The sequence below is a fragment of the Accipiter gentilis genome, chromosome 19 (genome assembly GCF_929443795.1).
Source record: "Accipiter gentilis chromosome 19, bAccGen1.1, whole genome shotgun sequence".
NCBI classification, from domain to species: Eukaryota; Metazoa; Chordata; class Aves; order Accipitriformes; family Accipitridae; genus Astur; species Astur gentilis.
In genome coordinates, this window is record NC_064898.1 from 19,132,780 (window position 1) to 19,154,194 (window position 21,415).

At 41.5% G+C, this 21,415-nt stretch overlaps 1 protein-coding gene across 2 annotated transcripts in view; it reads left to right on the forward strand.

The window, feature by feature from the left end:
• Positions 1-20,083, forward strand: part of NOX4 (NADPH oxidase 4) — a 107,765-nt gene extending 87,682 nt beyond the window's left edge. The window contains exons 14-18 of one of the 2 annotated variants that reach the window (XM_049823458.1): positions 8,442-8,561; positions 11,928-12,036; positions 12,619-12,687; positions 14,773-14,873; positions 19,963-20,083. In XM_049823458.1, coding sequence (XP_049679415.1) covers positions 8,442-8,561; positions 11,928-12,036; positions 12,619-12,687; positions 14,773-14,873; positions 19,963-20,083 — 520 coding nt within the window. The remainder of the gene's footprint in view (positions 1-8,441; positions 8,562-11,927; positions 12,037-12,618; positions 12,688-14,772; positions 14,874-19,962) is intronic. The other variant, XM_049823459.1, reaches the window with a different exon arrangement.
• The last annotated feature ends 1,332 nt before the right edge of the window (positions 20,084-21,415 follow it).

Below are 21,415 nucleotides of genomic sequence, written 5' to 3' on the forward strand. Positions count from 1 at the left end.
ACTAGGATTTTAACTTCTGCACTTGTCATCCTTGGGATTTGTCAGCTGGTGCCAACTTTTCTTTCCCCAGCCCTAAGGTGTATTGGAGCTTGACCGGGAAAACCTACCGGCAGTGTGGATGTCTAGTTAGAGCGGTGGTCTTTTTCCCCCAGCCTACTCTATCAAAAAAAGTGTTTTGACCTTTGGTATAATACACCCCCTGCGTTTATTTGTAAGTGCAAAGCAGCTGCCAGGGGTGGGGGAGTACTACGTCTTTTATATGTACTAACTGTCAGGCTTTCCTGAGTCCTAAGTAGTAGTCCCATATAGACTTTTTACTTAACTTGAAAATACCCAAACCCTGGCTGAGGTAACTGCGTTAGACCTCTGATGCTGGTTAATATGTAATAATTAGAGGTGTGGAAAACTTGAATCGGCATCTGAAATCTGCAATCCATTTGCATCAGTATGCTTCAAAATGCTTCGGTTCCTTCAGGTATCCCATAATACCCTGAGATACTGGTGCTGCAGGTATTTCCACTGACGTGGGGACATGGGATATCCTGTCTTGGTGAGTATAATTTACCAGGTGAGGAAGAGGGCTCAGTGCTAATATCAGCACTGCTTGTGAGAAGGACCCACGCCAACCACCAAAGGGAACAGTACGGGCAAGAAGGAGCTTCATGCAAATATTGAAAGAGACCAAAGCTCAAATATGGAAGTGGGTTGCTCTAAAGCAGCAATACTCTTTGCAGTGAAACGGGCAGATAACTACTGTGCCAGTGAATGTGCTGTGGAGAAACATGGCCAACATGTTCAACCTAACTGTAGTTGCTGATCTGCAGTGTCTTATCACTTAATGATGTAACAAACTAAATTTTCAAAAGATGAGTTACAATAGGTGGTGCATTCATTACAAATACTCTTTATTTTACTTTATTGGCTGGGGCAAAATTGGTAGGAGACAAGTTTACAGAGAATCAAGGCACCTCACAAAGTAGATACTGTAATTGGTAAGGAAATAAGTGGAAAATTGGTTTTCTTGTTACAATAAAATTAAATCATGTGTGATCTTTAATCAAAGGAATACATTTTGGAAACATTTTATAAAAATGACAGTAAAAAGGCTGCCATGGAGAATAATTAATACAATGATGATTAAGAATATTGACCCAAGAATTTTGTATAGAAAATATGTGTGCTTTCAGAGAACAAAGTTGTCTGAATACATAATTATACTTGATTGTAGTTCTCACAGTGGTTTTACAGACCTTTTTAATGAAGTAAGTGAGTGGTTTAAACTCTTGCTTCTCTCTTGTGATAGTCAGCAATGAGTAACAAGAAATACCGGTTCTCCATAAATGCTTTGGGCAATATGTAAACACTTTTATTCAATTCTGAGGAAAATTTACTTGGTCTGAGAGATTGCCTTCAGATTGCTCTAGGAGTCCTGAAGAAGAGCGAGCCATGCTTACAAGGGTGTCTGTCATTTGTGCAAGTCTGTTTTCTGTTGCCTTCAGTGGAAGTTCAATCTCCATGCTTTTTTTTAAACTTTCAGTTATAGTTATGAGGTTCTTTTCTCCTCCTCTGCCATCCTCCTCATTCCTCTTACAAGTCCAGCTCCCCCATAGGTAGTTGTACAACTTCTGCTGCTGTAGTGTTCCAGTCTACTCCAGTGGGATCTTCTCCTTGAACCTGCGCTGTGTCTCAGAAAACCAGGGATCTCAGTTCAGGGTTTACAGAAGGAGCCTTATCCATGAAAATGCAGGAGCCTGCTCTGCTTTTCCACTTTCTTGCCTTTGTCATCATGCCTTCAACATATTTTCTCTTGCTAAGGATGTTATAGAAATGGAAATTCTTCTTCAGTCATCTCTGGGCCCTTGAGAATATAATAAGTGGAAGAACAGGTGATTTCATTTTGTTTTGCCCAACCAGGGAGAAATAAATGGAACTAAGATGTGCTAAAACCAATGGCTTTTGCAGAATTTTAAAAATAATAATAATTTGGCATGTTTCTATGAGTAGAAAATCTGATGCTAATTGATTCTATAGGGTTTTGAGCCAGCCATCTATGTTGTTATAATTGGATGTTTCATTAACAGGTAAAGAAAGCAACTTCTGTAGAAGAGAGAAGAAAACTTCTACGAACTGTAATATATATTGTAAGAGTATGTTTGAAGTTGAAAGGAAAAAATGTGAATAATCAATCAGAGATTAAATTCAAACTGTTAAAAAAAAGGAGAGGATGCCTAATGAAATCTGAATTAGAATCATAACACTTTGCAATCTTGCGCAAAATAGTATATAAAGTTAATTGGACCCACTGGGTTTTGTGAGAGCTTACTTGTCTAAGGGACTGCCATTTTCTTTAATGAAAACATCATCTTTCACAATGTCAGGAGAACACATGGGAATATCTGATCTCACATGCCAGATGTCACATTTTGTTACACTTTTAAACCTCGAAAGCCTTTGTAGTTTCGGAAATCCATACAAACCAAGGATGATGTGCTTTGTTCAGTGGTGGTTCTTCGTCTATAAAAGACTGTTGGTACTGAAATGCTGTCAATAATCACAAGCCCTCTGGAAAAATAGTGTCAAGAGTTTTCACTTACTAATTGAGGTTTAAATAATGACATAAAGTGTCATATGTTGACTTCAAAAGATGTAGTAGCTGTCTTGATTTTTGGTGCAGAAAATACTTGAAAATCTTTGATAGTAGTAAGTACAGCTCCTTTGAAAAATAAAATCATGTAATTCGTTGTAGCTAGATTTTTACTGAAAGCTGTGAATTGAGCCTTGGACTCCAAAGTGGTCCAGAGCCCTTCTGTAGCCAGTTTTGCTTTCTGCAAGCCTACCATATGAAAGATTGACTCTGATATAAGTTTCAGAATTGGATGGTTTCCAGTAATTCTTTGCTTATCTGTATTATCCTAGTGCCCTGAGGAAACAGTTGTGCGTCAGGAAGCCATCCTGATACACACAGTCACACAGCAGAGAGACTGTCCTGACCAAACCAACTCAAACTAGAAGAACAGGAGACAACAGATGGATACAATCAGACAGCAAAATTCAGGGAAACAGTGAGACGGTGCTGGGCCAGAATATGACTGAGCTACGGCGAGCCCATCGGCAGCCTAACTGCTGTCAACTTCTGGTTTATTGGTTTTTTAGATATTAGAGGAAAGAGGAGTCTTAAGAAAGAATTTGAAGGGGAAATGATGAAATAGCTGTGCAGATGTTTACAGACATTTCCTCCCAGGCATGAAGGGCAGTGTGGGAGGAACATGAAGGCACTTGTTTGAATATTTATCGCGTGGGGGTGGAGGCTGGTGTTGTGGGCTATCAGAGGGAGGTGATGGCATCTCTCTGGTGCATAAGAATTACAGCAGCAGAAGAGCGTAAGGAGACTGTTTTAGCCATCAGACAGTCAGTTCCTTGGAGTTCTCGGGCTGTATCTATCATGGCAGTACTGAGCTGTGGTGTTGGTAGGACAAGTTAAGAACGAGCGTGGGAGGAGGGTTGTTCAGTCGATTTTACTGTGATTTTGGAGAACTTTATCCAAAACCCATTGAAGTCAATGGCATGGGCTTTGAATAGGGAATCAGGGGAGGGATTCAGCTCCAGCTGAAGACATCTAGATGTAGGTGTCTGTGTGTGAGCTAGGTATCAAAGCTCCAGTTATATCAGTAGATATCTAGGTCTGGATTCAGGTCCCTCAGGTTAGGTGCCTCATGCCACTTCACTTCTGCTTGGCCTTCAGCTGCCCTTCCAGAGGGACACTGATCTGTACGGTCCTACTGAATTGAGTCAGCACAGTCAGTAGACATAGAGAGCAATTCATCACATCCTGAATCTCTCTCTAGGCTCCATTAACTGTATTGGCTGCATCTCTTTCGACTGCATCGGAGACTTAGTATGCTCACACAAAGATACCTACACCTAGGTCTTTGTAACAGACTGAATACTGCTCCAAGGTTATAAAATCTCATACTGCTGGGTGAAATCCTTACTCTGTTGACATTGGTAAGAGTTTTGCCACAAACTTCAGTCAGACTAGGACTTCTGTGCTCTATGCAGTACTTTTTATCCAAGCATTTTATTCAGCTTGCAAATGCTGATACATCTTTAATTAAAATTTCCTGCAAGCTCTTGAATTAACTCCCCTATCCATCTGTTATTCCACTAATTTCCCAGATAATGTCTCACAGTAGGTCCCAAAGAGCCTGGAAAAAGTGTAGTATCAGCATTTACAGTTGGGTAGTGAAGTACAATATAAGCATTAAACTTTTCTAACGGCACCTACACCCCAAAGTAAAGCATGACGCTGAGGTCCAAGTCCGACAGAGGTGTGAGCAGGTGTCTCCACACATCACTATGCAGTTCCTTATAGAAGATAATAATTTGGGTCTTAAGAGCAGTACAGCGCTCTGTGTCCCTGAGACAGTGTCCCTTGGTTCAGGGACAGCCCCACGTTGGTGCAGTTGCATTGCCCAGTGCTGGGACAAGCTGTCTCGGTGCTTGCTGGGATATTTCTGTACCGCTGTACTGTCGAATGTAAGTGCGCTTTAAATAGAAAATATGTTCACCAGCTATCTGTAAGACGCTTTTTAATAATGTGCTGTGGTATTTTTTGTGATATATTCTGTTTTGAGGAGCTTTTTTTCTGTTTGTCAGCTAAGAAATTGCGCCAGAGTAACTGAGAGCACTCCTAAGACTAGAAATGAATACAAGTGAAGAGAACAACTCGTTATTGGAATAAGTTTGCCTGAAGGGGGAATTTCTAAACTTCTAGTAAGATTCCATTCCCTTCCTTCATGTTAATTAAATTAAAGCTGGGGGTGTGGGAGAGCATAGCATGGTAGTGTGATATATCTGGGGCACAACCCAAGAAACAAAAAGTCATCTTACCCCCCTTGGCTTGTCTGTCTCTTTATTGAATGCTGTGATATTTCATTTGCAATAATGAACGGCTTTTATGCAAAACTTCTCAGTACCACCAAATGAAAGGAGGAACATGTTGACAGGAAGTGAAAGTTGCATAATCTCTGCAAGAGCCCATGACTGAATTGTTCATCGCTGCGGTGTTTGATATGGCATCAGGAGGTTTCTTTCTTCCACTGACTTGAACAAAAGATCAATTCCTAAATGACCACTTCCATCAAGGCAACAGAGCCACATTTTTTTTTTAGTTATAAATTATCCCCATTGTAAAATGGGATTAAACAGTGTGTGTTTATGACATCCAACAAAATCTTCCAGGGAGATCATGTTATCTTTGGAATCAGTCTTTTCAGGCAGTCTTGTGGAGTGGGTTAACGCAGTAGCAGTATTTCTCCAGCTTTTTCCCCATTTCTCTTTCTCACACTTGGAAGCGGTGACTTCTGGCTGTTCTGTGCTGGACCACATGCAGGCACAGCAGGAGACTCTTGGCTTCTCTGACTCCATTTGCTGTCCAAACAACTGCTCCTCACTCCCTCAGAGGAAGACACAGTGGGCAGATAGAAATATTTTGCAGGCCAGATGGGGCTAATGGGCCACAAACTGGAGCAATCTGACCAAAATACATATTTAATTGAAGGTTGTTTCTTGAATTTCTGGCATGGAATTATGCACCAAGCTTGACTGGTTTGCAGTGAACAGATCTAGTTTTGCATGTTTCAACTCCTGATCATGTCAGTGGTATTCAGTGGCACTCAGACTTCACAGGAATTGCTTCATCCCTTTTGAGATCAGACATACATACATACTTCAGATAGATAGTCCTCAAATCGGCTTAAGTGCAGTTCTGCCAAGAGGCACCCCTGCAGTATATGACTATTGTCACATCCGCTGTGGTAATTTCTGGAAAAATCTCCTTTGCTAGTTTGCTTTTGTTTTGCTTGCTTGTGCTTTCCCCCCAGAATGTTGTCTTTAAGTCTGTATATCCAAATGAAAGTTAGTGCTGCTTGTGCAAAATGCAAGGAATTTCCCTCAGGCCTTCATACCTTTAGGAGCAATTCTCCAGATTTCACCAGCTAGGCAGGGTGTGATTAGGGTAACATATGTGTAAGAGGTATGCCAGGAATGACAGTGGACTTCAGTTGCTGGTCTTTGTTAGCCAGCATTTTTTTTTTCTTTTTGCCCCACACTGATATCCTGAAATTAGATCTCTGTTGAGATACACATCTGAGACCCATAACATTTGTGGACTTCTTTCAAAACGTCCCCTGGACCAGATTCATTTCAGAGTAATGACCTGCTTCTCTACATTTCCCCTGTTGCTTATTTAAATAAGAGATGCTCCTTTCCCTCCTCAGTCAATGTTTAGAAGATCTTTTAAAGCAGCTGCTGCTGCACTCTGCACCAGCAGTGGTATAATTTCACTAGTGGAAAATAACCCCTTGTTAAGCAAATGGGGTATAAATTGTTATGTAACAGGAGACATTTAATGAGAAGATACTTAAAGTTCTGGTTATATTGTATGCACATGTCCAGTTAAGTTTTTCTTGGCCGCGTTGTACAGAAGAATTTATCTGTCCTAAGTAAGGAATAAAGTTGTTTTTCTAGTATTCTCATCGTGCTGGAACTAACATACCTGACATTGAAAAGCTTTGAGATTCTCCAAGAGAACATTTGTAGAATACTGTAGTGACTTCAGAATATAAAGACAGAAGTAAGAATAAGCCTATTTAGGTTGCAGATTGCTTAGTTATGAATATCAGTGATGAAACATCTACTGCCAGCACTTCCAATGCCTGCTGATGATGGCTGTGGCTGGCCCAGTGTTTTCTCCCTTTCTCTCCAGGTAAGACACCAAGAGCCAAGAAGGGAGTTTATAAGACAGGGCATAGTAAGGGTCAGCCTGTTTGCCTCCAGATCCATTAGAAAGTAGGTACTTATCAGTGTTCAAATAAGACACCGTAGAAGAATGAGCTTAACATATGAGGCATCAAGATCTCAGCAATAGCAGAGGTCTGGAAGAAATTTCCTAGAAAGGACCATATTGGCCAAAGACACCGAGTCAAGACGTTGTCTTGACTGGTAAGATGCCAAGGGTCAGACCACAAAACTAGAAGAAATGAGATCAGACTGAGATCTTAAGTTGTGGCTGAGATCCAGCCCTCAAAAGGAAAGAATCAGATGAGGATTGGAAGACACTGTGTGGGAAAAGAGACATCTCCTCTGCTTTTAATTCTCTGGCTGATGTTATAAAGGAGAAGCTTATGCCCTTTCATTAGATGTAGAGTATGTGTAGCTTAGTTGCGTAAAAGTACCAGTATGTGCGTGTACAAAACTAATATATGTTGGAGCTTTGTTGCGGACTCAGGCCAAAGGTTGATCTCAGCCTCGCTGTGAGCACATACCTAGTCACTGAGCTGCTGAACGTAGCGCTGGTCCCACCACACTTTGCTGTTTTCACCGGTCACCTAACGTGGTGATCCAGTGAGCCGCTCATACACAGAATGGACCTTGACTAAATGTACTGTTCAAGTTCTCTTTATAATAGTTTCTAAAGGTGAATCTGTTACTGAAGTAAGATATGCAGTTGTTATTCCATAGGAAGAATAGGGGGTACGTAAATCTTATTGGAGATCTTACAGCCCATAAATTTTGAGCTATCTATGGATGACCTTGGTCACACTTTCAGCAGTGTAGGAAAGATTTGGAGGTCAAACTTTTGAAGATGTCTAAAAGCCCATTCTTAAATTATAGTCAACTGGCTTTCTAGCAGTATCTGAAATACTCAAAATGGGTTGGAAATGGAACTTAGTCTCCTAAACAGTCTTTCAAAATCGGTGCACAAAACTGTTACAATAATTAGAGGCATGAGTCAAAGGGGTACAACTCAGCGATTTTTCTCCCTCTTCAAATACCCTGTATGATTGGGAGAGATCACATTCTTAAGGGTCTGGACATGAAGTGAAGGAGTAGACAGATGTTAATTTGTTCCTTTTGCACATTGCAGGATGGATATGTGTCACCTCATTTATTACGTGGAGGCCCTTGAAAAACATTATGAGAAACCAGGAACAATAGATTTTTTTTAACCATTTGTCCATCTCAGCTCTTTCTGATGTTCAAGAGATGAAGCTCCTAGGCAAGCCTAGCCAAACCCTTTTTCTTCCTGTGTGTGACCAACCAAGTTGTTACTGTTTCCAGTGCAGCACTTTATTTACCCTCTAATATCAGACACAAAGGGCAGTCATAATTTAGTCATCTCCACTTGTTGGATTAAAAAATAGATTGTCTAATCATGCAATGTGCCAAGAGATTTTATAGAACAGTTTTTCATACCATCTGTACATTGGTTTCTCTCCACATAAAGCTTTCCAGGAGAAGGATTTTCACATTCTGCATCCTAAGACTAATAAAAACTTGAAACAAATTCTTTGTAGGGTTTTAATTCCAGCTCACTTTCCTTTTTCTCTCTCTGATTTTAGCAGCTTTCTCTAAAAGTGTTCTTTTTGCTTTTCCTGCAGACTGTATGTGGATGGACCTTTTGGAAGTCCCTTTGAGGAATCCCTGAACTATGAGGTCAGCATCTGTGTGGCTGGAGGTATTGGAGTTACACCATTTGCATCAGTACTCAACACACTGCTGTAAGTGAGCTTAAGCCTTTTAAAGCCATTTTCCCCCAATTTACCATAGTAGTGCGTGTCAGAAAGACTTTCAGAGTATTTAAAAACTTCCGTTAGCATAACATAAGTGAATGATTCCTTGGAGAGAGCTAGAGGACTGGGATGTCCCCTGAAGAGCGTAAATCCTCTCACAGAGGCTTTGTAACCCAAAGAGTTGTGGCAGAGTTGTACCAGTAATGCACCTGAACTGGGATGGTGTCACTAGCCGTTACATCCTGCCACCAGCCTAGCCTGGGATTAATGTAGTCACAGCTCTTCAGCTAGGCTTGTTCCCCTAGTCCCAGCTTAGAAGAGGCTGTGGGCTATGATAGTGAGTTTTTGAGAGTCAGGAAGTTGTGACAGTCTTTCTGCTGGAAACACAGGGAGGGGTCTTCTGGTCTGTTTGACTTCTGTAAATGTGTAAGCTTAAGGTTTTAAAGGAAAGGGATCAACTTGGATTCAGGTAGCATTCGGATGCTCTATTTTAAAAGTTTAAGTTTTAGGTATGAGGTTTTCTTTTTTGTTATTGTTGTTTCTCTCTTTTTTTTTCTTTTCTTTTCTTTTTTTTTTTTTTTTTTTTTTTAATTTGAAGCCTTTGACATTCTACTCGGACCAAACCTTTCACCTCTTGTTTCTCTGTCCAAATCTTGGTTCCCACCGAATCTTACACTCTGTGAAATAGGCTTGCTTTTATGATTGCTATAGATTTTTTAATTTTTTTTTTGCTAGAGTATTGGCTAAGAGCTCCAGTCACAGGTTAAGCACCTCTGTTTCATAGGCACTGTATAAACAGCCAACCAAAACAGCAAACCTTCCCTGAAGTGTTGAAAGGCTAAGGTAGCTTTGGGAGGGTTTTACGCTGCACAACTGAAGCATTTGTTCTAAGATGAACATGCCAATGGCCAGCTCTTAACTCCAAAGTGAAGTTAAAGCCTGGAATTTAGATGCTGTGCAAGTTCTTCTATCCTTGGTCTGGACTGGACCTGACAGTGCTGAGCGTTTCTGAAAATGATCAGCCCCGTCTCATAGTGCTTCAGCCCTCAAAGACCACCTTGGGCTCCCTCATTTTCTTTTCCTAAGCGTGGATTGATCATTCTCTCAAAAAGAGAAAAGCTGGGGGCCCAGGTGGGTAAGATGACCATTTTCCTTGTGATGGATTATGCTTGACAGTGCTTAGCAAAAATGTCACAGATCATCATGATGGGCTGGCGGCAGGTAATGAGATATTTGCCTCTGCCAGTCTGTTATCAGAGGCTGTAGGAACTTGCGCAGACGTTACCATACCTTTGTAGCCAGCCTTTCCCTTGTGCGCTGTACAATACACAGGGGAATCATTCCGTGATTCTGGGAAAAAGTAACGGTCTTAGCATACTTGCTTTCTCAGTATTTAAACGTCAACGAAGCACTAGTTTAGTGGATGGTCTGCCTGTTGTCTTTGCCCTGCCGTACAAGCAGAAATTGGCAGGTGTGAACATGCAAACTGCCTTACGATGCCAGCGCGGCAGAGCAGCGGGACCAGTCCTGTTGTGTCAAGGATGTGCTGGTCTGGGGGAGATCAGAAGTAGTCATTTATTTCCTGCTCATTTGTGTTCCTGTTGTATGTACACAATTTAATTCCTGCTGCTGCCCATCCTTCCACTTAACTGTTGAACGCTATGCGCTATTTTTAAGAAAATATAACTTACATTAAGGAAAGCTAGTGGCTTTCATGCAGAAGGGTCTGTAAATAATGGCTGTTATTACTGGCAGTGGTAACATAGAAACACACAAAAAGTGCTATATACATGTGGATTTGGTTGTAATGGGGGATTGCACCTTTGTTGCATAATATATCCTGCTGGAGGTAGACCCAAGCATGTGTGTCTGAGGTGCTATTTTAAATCGATGCTCAACTTGTTTCGTGAAGTCTTGCAGTCCAGCCTCTCTGTCCAGCTGCAATGTTTCATCACTGAGAGTGGTGGTTTGTTACTGAACTACAGCATTTCAATACAAAATGTCTTGCATTTTTCTCTTCTTTTGTCCTTTTTCATGGTGAAAGGCACTTATTTTCCTTGCTACTGCTTATAGTCATCTTGTCACATCTGACCAGGTTGTGACCCTTCCTAAGGGCTTGTCTAAATAGGCAGTCAGAAAAAGATGGAGAAAATCCTGCTCTGCATGTCAACAGTTTACAAATAAAAAGCTGAAATCAGGACTTGAAAGACACTATACTCCCCACTCTTAAAGCACCTTTTTTCTCTCTCTGGGGGGTTTACACAAAAGGTGAGTTCTTAGCCTCTATATGCTGCTGAGAATGTCACCACCCTTGTTCCTCAGGCTTACAGTGGAGGTTAGGGGTATGGGCAGGTAAGACAGTGGTTGGAGCCATCACTTACGTAGATCTATTAATACTATACCCTTGCTGGATATGCTGGCAACACTGGAGGTTGAAATAATGCACAATGGGTATGGTGAGATGTATCATGAAACTTTTCAACTGGGGTTGGCTGCTGGGACTAGCATTTGAAGTTGACAGACTATGGCCTTCTCTATTTGAAAATTATTTTAGGAGGAAAAGGAGGAAACATTTTAGTGATCAAAACACCAGAAAATAGCGTTGGCCAACTAAGAAACTTCCTGGATATTTGTGCTTTATTTGAACTCATTAATCGTCAGGATTTTTTTCACTTCTTTCTCTGTTCATCCCAATCCTTCCTTTTTGCTATATTTGTTTTATTTGAATTAGAAATCTGACACGAGAGTCCTGTTTTTCTAAATGCAATGGCAGAATCTGCCTATGACTGCACTTTACCCACCAGCATTTTCTGACGACTGTAATATATCACACAGTTCCCTAACACAATGGAGCTCTGATTTGATTTGGTCTTTGTGTTTTCGCTACAGTATTAATTATAATCAACCAGAGCCTTTCACATGTAAAGGCAGAATTAAGTCCTGACATTATTGCATTTGTCAATATTTTCCTCTTAGGGTCGCTTTATAAACCTAATAAAGAATTGACATAATGCACTTGAACTTAGAATGTCTGCTTTGCTTTGAAATAAAAGTTTGATGATGATGCATGAATCCATATTTGCTGCCCAAATCATCTGTATAGCTGACAACTTCCTAATGCAGAAACAGTATCTGTGAAGGGTATTAGCTCTGTGGGAGAGATTTAATATTCTCAGGATCATCCTAATAGGCTGCATTGGTCATTTCAGTGTCTGATGTATCATAGGATGAAGAACAACTTAGCAGCTAGCTTCTAATGGAAATTCATGTTTTTGCTAATGAATATAGAGCATCTTAATTAAAGTTTCCTTTTTAAATGATAATTTTTAATTAACCAAACATTTTATTTTCAAGTGATGGCTGGAAATGCTACAAGCTCAGAAGACTCTACTTCATTTGGGTGTGCAGGGACATTGAATCTTTCCGCTGGTTTGCAGATCTGCTCTGTATGTTGCATAACAAGGTAATGGGTATGGCTTGGAGGGATTCTGACACCTTAATGAATGCAAAGTACGTCCACACCACACAACTGGCATGCTGTAGAGAAAGGCAACCTTGCTCAAAACGAGCAAGCTCCAGCAGTACTTCTGCTTGGGCTACCTGACCCAAACTCCATTTATTCTTGGAGCGGCACAAAACAGTTTGAGTGCCTGTCAGGAGTATTTCATTGCGCAGTGTTGCCATCTACCAGTAATCTGGACACTTATCTGTGAAATTTATGAGATGGAAGAAGAACATGCAGGCTGGGGAGTCTGAGTGGCCTTTAGCCGTTTGGCTAGTCACAGATCAAGAAGGGAGGGGGTTTTACAATTTCAGGTGGATTTTAAGAGCAGCGTGGCTTCCTAAAACAATATTTTGTACACAGCATGATGTGCAACAGTCTGAAGTTCACAAAGGGCTGCTATGCAAGCATGTCTTCCTCATTAAAAAGCTTACTTCACTGATGCTGAAACCCATGTCCCTCAGCATAGTAGACACAAGTGACTTTGCGCTTACACTAAGAGAAGGGATATTATTTCACTAGTTGTTTTTATCATTCTCCCAGCTTTGGCAGGAGAATCGACCAGACTATATAAATATCCAGCTGTACCTCAGTCAAACAGATGGAATACAGGTATGTGGCTAAATGCTGTTTGTAAACCGAACTAGACCTTGGGGTAGTAGACAATGCAAACTGTCAGTCAAAGGCAAAAGGGAATTACTGCAGATGGTAAAAACAGGAAATGAGGCCATAAACTCAAGTGACTGATTAATTACTAGGTCATGAGAGAACAAGTCCATGCCCGCAGCATTAAGAGAATCTAGTCGAGTAGCCTTAACTTGATCAGAAGTGGGCAGAAATCCATATCTTCCTTTTCTAGGAAAGAGGTCCTTCCAGGCCAGGCCACAGACCAGACAGTTGGCCATGTTTGATGGGAAATCTGCATCATTTCTGGGCTAAGAATCAAACCAGAATAGTTCTAGGAGCTTCCAAGCTCAAATCTTCTTTTCAAATAAATATTTTGAGAGAAACTAGTGTTTTTTAAAAGCTTTGGATTCTTTGCCTCAAATACAGACAAAAGTTACAAATTTCTTGATGTACGAGACTGGAAATTATACTGAACTGTTGATTGTCATGTATTACCAACCCCAAAGCTGGGCTAATTCCCCAACTCTTGGCATCTCCCGTAGCAATTTACGCTTACGATCTTCATTTTAAATTATTTAGCACATGAGCCCAGGCCTGATTTTTTACCCTGCTGTGTCTGGAAGCCTTCCATTGACTGCAGCAGGTCCAGAACCAAGCCTAACAATTACTACAAAACATGAAATGCAGTGAGAAACCATGCCCAAAGGATTTTGATCTGCCTGGTATCAGGTGGAGACAGCATAACACTCACAGCTCTGGTAGGAACACTATCCAATAGTCTCAATGATGTGATAGCTACAGTAGTTATGAACAGTGCTCCACAAATTTAATGTCTGGATGACATATGTTGATTGAAATGGGGTTCTTGAAAACACCTAATTGATGAACCTGGTATGTAACCATTAGGTTAAAATTAAAACCCAAAGCAGGACTGCATGGCAATGACACAGCAAGGCTGTAATAGTAGACAATTCAGAGCAAGTTTTCTAATATTGTATATCAAGCAGCTACACAATTTAAGCAGAATTTATTTAAGTCAACTTTGTTTTAAGTCTTTCTTTAGAGTCACTTTTCTTCTGTGGCTATTGAACAAAACTGGCATGAACCATAATGCTGCTCGTGATTTTTCAAGGGGGAGTTAAACTCAGCTCTCTGTTGCCGTACAGTTTCTGCGTTCACTGATGTTAGTCCAAAGTGCTGCCTGCTACCAAAATTAGGGCAGTTTCGCTTCATGCTCCCTTTGCTCAGAAGTAGCATGCCTGTGTGACAACAGGGAACCAAGCCCGTCCTTCAGCAAGTGCCTCTTGATTATAAAGGGCCAACGGAGGATGAGTTAGCCAGGACTCTGTGCTGGCACTGGTATGAGCGATGTTTCAGGTTGTTCAGCAGTGGAGTGAATATGGGAGCCTGGAGAAGATGTAACTTCTCTCTGCCTTTCTGTCGCATTAGGACAGGGAACCAAGGAGGGGTGATGCCCTGCAGTGGAAGGGCATTTGACCTTATCAAAATGCTGGTGAGTTAGCATTGCTGGAATGGGTCAGGTTCCATCCGGGGAGCGGTTTTGGCTGCTTTCTGCCATTACGGCAGCTCAAAACAGCTGGCAAACTGCTCTCAGGGAGAAATGTAAGATATCCCTCGTTACTTTTTCAGATGTAGTCATCTTAATACTTACTTGTACAAAGTTAAAAAAAAGTCTTCAGACAGAAATACGATTTTTGCATCAGCAGTGTTTCTTCCAGCTTAGCATTAAAAGCCAATAAGGGAATGAGTAATAGGAGCATGGTTATTGTTTTATGGCTTAAATAAATTGGTTTAAAAGTAATGGGGAGATTAATGAGCAGCTGCATGAGGAACAATGTATAACGAACACCAAGGAGAGCCATTGAAGCGGCAGTGAGCAGAGGTATTGGTGCATGAAATGGCTGCAGTTTTAATCACAACTGTCTGATACTTGTGCTCAGGTTTTACACCTCAGCGATACGGTAAGCCAGCCAGTGTCAGAAATGGGAGCCCTGGGTGATATGAGGCAATTTGCAAATCAGGCAGAATGGAATTTTTTGTTTCTTGCAGAAAATAATTGGTGAAAAATATCAAGCCTTAAACTCAAGGCTTTTGCTTGGACGACCTCGGTGGAAACTCCTTTTGGATGAAATTGCAAAGTGTAACAGGCGGTAAGTACCAGTCCACTTGAAGGATGCCACAGTTTGAAGGCTGGGGATAGTATCTGTTTATAGCTATGTTTGTATGAAAATACTTTCAGGTTTTATCTTAGAGTGTAATGTTTAAGCTACTGATGTTGAAATTAGCTAATATTTTGCTGTGTGAGATAGCCTGCACAAACTGAAACATTTTTTTTTTTTTACACTCAGAACAGTTCATCTTTTCATGCAGCTAGGATGTTCAGTGGCCCAGAAAATAAAAGTAATAGATTTCCATCTCACTGCACAGAGATTGCATATGTTTTTGTCCGTGGCAATATCTTGCTTGCAACATATGCTGGTTTTATATATAAAGTTGCATTTTTAAAAATTGTTGACTTCTCCTATAATTTTCCTAATTTATAGTGCTTGTTTACAAACAAAACGCACAAGGAAGAATGCAACTGTCCCGTATTGTTTTTATTCAGAGGATATTGTCTTTGGAAATTCCTGGCACTTTTTTATTCTTTGTTAAGACCTGGCAATGCCTTTTTACTGTGCTAGGCAAACATACTGTGGTCTGAAACAAGACAGTTGTAAACCAGAGAAGACATGCAATTAGACTATGGAACATCTTTGTCCAGATCCAGCTTTGTTGCTTGAGTATTTTACCCGCCGCTGGCAGTTTTTGTGCCTCAAAAGCGGATCTGGTAGAAGGGTTTGTGTGAATTGTCCCTAATTCACTTCTGGCAAAGTCAGTGGGGTGGGCGCAAACCACCCTCAGTAGCTGTTCATAGTAATGGGGTGCACCAGGTTGAGAGGTGCTCTCATGGTCACCTCCAGAACTTTCCCTCAAGAACTTTTTGTCCTCTGTTGCACTTGCCAAGTGAATATCTGCCCATGGCTTAGTGGCGCTTCTCTTCTGAGGCTGGATATGACTAGGAGACACTGAGCCCTGGCTCTTGAGAAGTACCGAGTGCCAGTATGTATCACTGTTGGCAGTGTAAGCCGCTGACAACATGTACCTTGGATTCAGGTCCTGGAGGATGTTGTGGACAAGGGTCCCTTGCCAGGACGCCCCAAAGGCTGCTACAGAGGCACATCCCTAGTAGGATTCTCACATTGTGGAAATGAGCATCACTTAGAGAAGGGTGTTTTAGTGAAGAACCACGGGAAAGAAAGGGGAAATTGAGATGTCAGAGAAGCAAGTTGACTCTGGCTCAGAGTCCTCTGCGTAGGGGACTGTTGACCTTTTATGCTCCATTCTAATGTCTTTTTTGTTTAACTGTGTGAATGTAGTTTTAAAATACAAAATTGGTGAGGTTTCTGCCACTTTCTTGCGAGGCTGTAAGTGCACATAATATAGATGAAGCTATTAGTAGTAGTCATCCTCGCTTTTTCTGTGCTTTCCATCACATTACTCCTAATTAGACTTCAAGTACCATTTCCTCTGCATTTTCACATCAGGTCCGTAAATTGTGCCACCATTTCCAAGCAAGGTGTCTTTTAGTACCTAAATAATGTTCTGACTCTTTTGATTATCCTGCAGCTTGCTAAGAGGTAGGCTTCCTCACCCTTTATCACCCCTTCATCAGGGTTTATAGATAGAGGTCTGTATCTATAGGCGTAGTTACACGTAACATGATAGACAGTAGTGCAACCTGTAACTCAGCTATGTTGTAGGTAAATATTCTTCCGATTTCCCTGGATGAGAAGGGAACTTTAGTATTTCTCTATAGTACAATTTCCTGGTCTCCTACTCGCTTTATTTCAGTTCTTATTTCTCTGTAACTTTCCACCTAAATGACCCTGCTGCAATACAGAGGCCAAAAAAAACAACCCCCCCCCAAAAAACCCAAAACAGGGCAACCAAGTTGTTTGCAACATCTGGGGCCAGCGTTCAGGCTTTCACATGTATTTGCAGTCATCCCCTTGGGCTTGTTCATGGGCAGCCAAGATATTTTCCACTTTTTTTTCTTGTGATCTTAGTAAAAGCCCTGCATAAATAAACACACAGCTGGCCAACCTCTCATCGGTTTAACCATCTGATTGGGTTGTGGTTTGTGAATTGTTGCTGTTGTTGCTGTTTGGGTCCCAAATAAGCAAAGTGCGTTTGTAAGTGTCTGAGCTTTGCCAGACCTTCAGAGTGTGACATGGGACAACCCAGCATCAGGTTCCCGAGTCTTGCTTCTGGATTAAGAGGAGCAGACGCGTGCCATCTACTGTTGATATTTTATATGACAGCCGCAGTCCCAACGGCGGGCGTTGGGACAGTTTATATAATAAATTACTGGTCTTGTTTTTCGTGCTCTCTTTTTGGGGATGGAGCAGCAGCCTTGTCCCTGTTCAGTGGTGTCCTGGATGAAAAGCTTAGACCGTGCCTTGGCTGCCCCACTTTGTCCATTTTGCTTAGGTCAAATGGACGTGCTTTTTTCCAGATGGAGACTGACCTAGAAAAAGACATGAATATCTGTAGGAGAGAAGGGCGTGGAGCACCATGATACATTTCTCATGCACTGTAAAGGCCAAACCTCTGTCTAGGAATGAATGTGGGATTTAAAACTGGAACATTTCAAGTCCTGACTGTCCTTGCTAGGTAGCAAAGTATTTCACCTCTCCCTCACTCACCTCCTGCTGTTCATAAAATGGATGTAAGAATACGTGCTGACCTAGTCATCCCATAGGAACACCGGGGAGTTATTTGCTTAGTGCTCCGAATGAGTAAAATCCTATATTAACGTTTATAATCATTACAAAGAAAGGCCTATAACACATTTTCCCTAATTGTAAACGTGTTAATGGTATTTATAAAGATTTTCAGACACAGCACTACCTAGCTGCCTGATTTCATCTGAGCAACAAGGTGAGCAATTGACCCAGACAAGTGATAGACAATTAAAGCCCAGCAGCTCCGGGTAGTAGCGTGCTGCTCCGGGTAGTAGTGTGCTGCTCCGGGTAGTAGCGTGCTGCTCTGGGTAGCAGGGTGCTGCCTGCTGGTGTCACAGCAACGGGGCAGGAGCCGAGCGCGACAGGGAGGAAGGTGTCTGCAAGCAGGGAATTGGGGGACGGAGGTGAGGGAGGACGAGGGACGTGAACTGCGGGAGGTAGGTGGTTCGTGGAGGGATGTCCAGGACAGATGCTGATGGTGGGTATCCTGGGAAGAAAGTCGGAGAGCCTCTGGCTCACCGCATGGGGCAGTGGCTCGGCTGGGTTTCAGGAGACTTTTTTAGCCAGGGGTCTGTTGTGTGACCTTAGGCAAATCATTGAACCTTTCTGTGATTCTGTTTACTAGCCAAAAATTCTGTTTACCTTGGAAGGATGTTGCTGAGATGGGAATACATGAGCAGTATGTGCTGCTTAGACGTGTCTGTGCTTTGGGGGCTATATATATGTAATAAAAGGGAGAGAGACGGGTGAACTCTTTGGGTTTTATTTATCAGTTGTCTGTACTAACTAGGCTAATGAAAAAAACCCCAACATTCATTTTCTCACTTAAATACACAGTAAAAGACAGATTCTTGCTGGCAGCTCATGCACCCTTTTTCTCCGCTGTGCACAGATTAGAGGGTGTTCGGAGTCTGCAGATGCTGAGGAATCTTATTTGAGAGCAACGAGCAATAGCGCTCTCATCAGTTCTTCAAATCCAGCCACCAACACAACACCCCTTACCATTAAAAGGAGTACTGCCAGGATAGGAAAGTTTAATAGATATACATAAGGGTGAGAAAAGTACGAGTTATGAATATTTGCCATGGATTGTTATGAGAGATGATGCAGTTGAAGGCAATTAAAGTCAGCATTGTAAGGTGCCTGCACAAGAACACCACTGCAATTACCTGCGTAACTTTGTGATGCTTTTTAATGTTTGAGTCCTCAGTTGTACCACGCCAGTGTTGCCGTGCCCTGATACGGCGCGGACTGCCATGCTATTCAAGTGCTGCGTAGCATCAGGCACATACACTTGACGGTATGCATCAAAGATGTCTTCTTATATGTATTAGTTCCCTTCTCTCACCAAACACATACACAGGCAGCTTTAAGCTGTGCTTTTGATTATCCTGCATGTGCCAGAATTTTTTATATTACATAGTTACTGGATAAAATACTGAAACAGTCCTGGAGGCAGGGACCAGAACTCAAGCCTCCAGCCTCTTGGTGAGTGCCGTAGATCACAGTAGTTAAAGCCATGTTCCCTCTTGGGTGCTCTCTCTCCATCTCAGTAAATCTTTAAGGTTTTTCTCTGTAGTGGCACAATTTCAGCAGGAAGGTGAAGAATTATTTTATTTTTTCTTTTTTTTCATGATATAGAAGAGGCAGCACCACATCCTCTTTCCCTTCTCCTTCATTTCCCTTCTCCTCATCTTTCAAAAAAAGGGAGATGATGAATATCATGAACGGCTCAGTCCTGCTGTTGTGGATGCTGTATGACTGTGAGTCTGACTTGGCAGCCTGTGTTTAAGGTGAACAGAGAGCAAAGAGCTGTTGTCAGTGGAGTGGTGTGAATGAAAAAGTCAGGTTAACTAATGAACTTGGGCTGGTAGCTGTGGATGATGAACAAGGATCATATTCTGTGTTTAGCATTTCATAAGAATTTCCGATACAGCTGTTTAAAGAAAGATTGCATGCTAATATGAAACTAAAGCGGTAAAATTACTCTGCTGCTGCCAGAAATAATCATGGGTTAGTAGTGCTCTGGTTTCATTAGTGTAATGAATCACCATTTGTGACTAGATCTCCTGCTGGTGTAAATCACGAGTTACACAAATGAAGTCATTACAGTGAGACACATTTTTAACAGAAAAAGTGATAAATTGTGAAAGAAATTAGAGCGGGAAGTAGGAATTTTTCATCCCTTGGTATCCTGAGACTAAGATGAGGTGCTTTTTTCTAAGTGTTGTCTTAGTCAAGTAAGTAATAAGGCTCGTTGTGGGGATACTTGGGAGAGATCTGGTGGCTTCAGTAATACTAACTCCATGACCTAGTGAGCTGTTCCCACCTTAAAATCTACACATAGTTGGCTTACATATAATACAGTGAGGCCAGAATCCAATTCTGTCTATCATTAGAAGTTACTGTTTATTTGCAGTGTCATAACTGTTTTCTTTTTTTTTTTTTTTAACAGGAAGACCATTGGAGTTTTCTGTTGTGGACCAAGCAAAATCTCTAAGATACTTCATAAACTGAGCAACAGCAGCAACTCCTATGGGACAAGGTTTGAGTATAATAAAGAATCCTTCAGCTGAAAGTCTGTCGGACTAGCAAGACTCTCTAGAAGATAAAAGTGCAATTTTTTGTTTGTACAACTTAAAAGTTCAGCTGTGTTTTAAGCAGACAGAAATGTACCAAAGAATAGCACAGATTTTCTTATTTATGATTATTTAAGACTTTGGAAAATGATGGATGCAGCAGTATACCAACAAATAATAAGTGTTTATGTTCAAACCCAAATGCACTTGCACCGTATTTGTGGCGGCAGTGATTCTTTGGAGTTGATTCTGTTAATTAAAAAGTACAGAAGCTGGGGAGAGACACAATTGCTTTAAAAGCTGATGGAAGAAGAATCTGTGGAATGTTTGAACTTCTTCCACTTCAGTCCTCTGAAGCTGGATCAGTAAACCAAAACCCAGGTTAATCCAAATGATAAAACATAGTATATTACAAAGACTATTGCTTTTGTTGGTATACAAATCTCATGGCTTTGGGGTGGAAACACTCCATATTAAAGATTTTATATACTGCAGAAATGGGATTCTGTATTTAAAAATATAGAGTGTTGCTCTCGCTAGTCTACTTCTGTAATGGATGTGAATATTCCCACCCTGAATGGAAGGGTGGAATATGGGGAAAGATGTAAGTTAACCTGTGGAAAAGTGAGCACAACTGCGTAGCACCTGTGGGCAGACTCCACCGTGATGTAAATCACAGCCTTTTGGCAAGCAAACGGCTGTATGTGGAGAACTCTCTATCTTGCATCGATTCAGCATTCAGTGAGTTTGCAAAATAAGTGTGATTTATGCAGCCAGAAAGATGGAGCAAGAAAAGCGATTAACGGGAGCAAACAGGATATGATGTTTTATTATACTATGTGCTCAAATTGGAAGTTGCACTCCCTCTGTACTCACATGCCCTGCATGTCAAATACTTAAGCATTCAGATGCTCTCACTGATTACTTTACAACGCAGTGGGTTGAAATCCAGTTTTAGAGGTCCCAGAGTATGTTTGGCTGACTGTGATCCTTTGAGTACCTTCCCTGGAGTCACACTTGTTTGCACTGATGTCACTGAAAGCAGGATCGGGCCAGATCTACAGCAGAGTAAGAGCAAAGCCCTCATTACTGTGCCTCTTTGCATCATGTGTGCAGATAGGAACCTCGCAGGAGCTGCGGTATGGTTTCAGTGTGTTCCAGAGGGGAGGATCTGAAACATCCAAATTTAAGCTTTCCTTCCCTTCTCCTCCCCACAGCTGTTTTCCACTCTGCTCGTAGTTGCCATGGAGAGGCTAGAGGTTGAAACAGGCACTTTATAACTTTTTGGTTCTGAGGAACAACTTTTCTTTCCTCCATCCAATAGCCAGT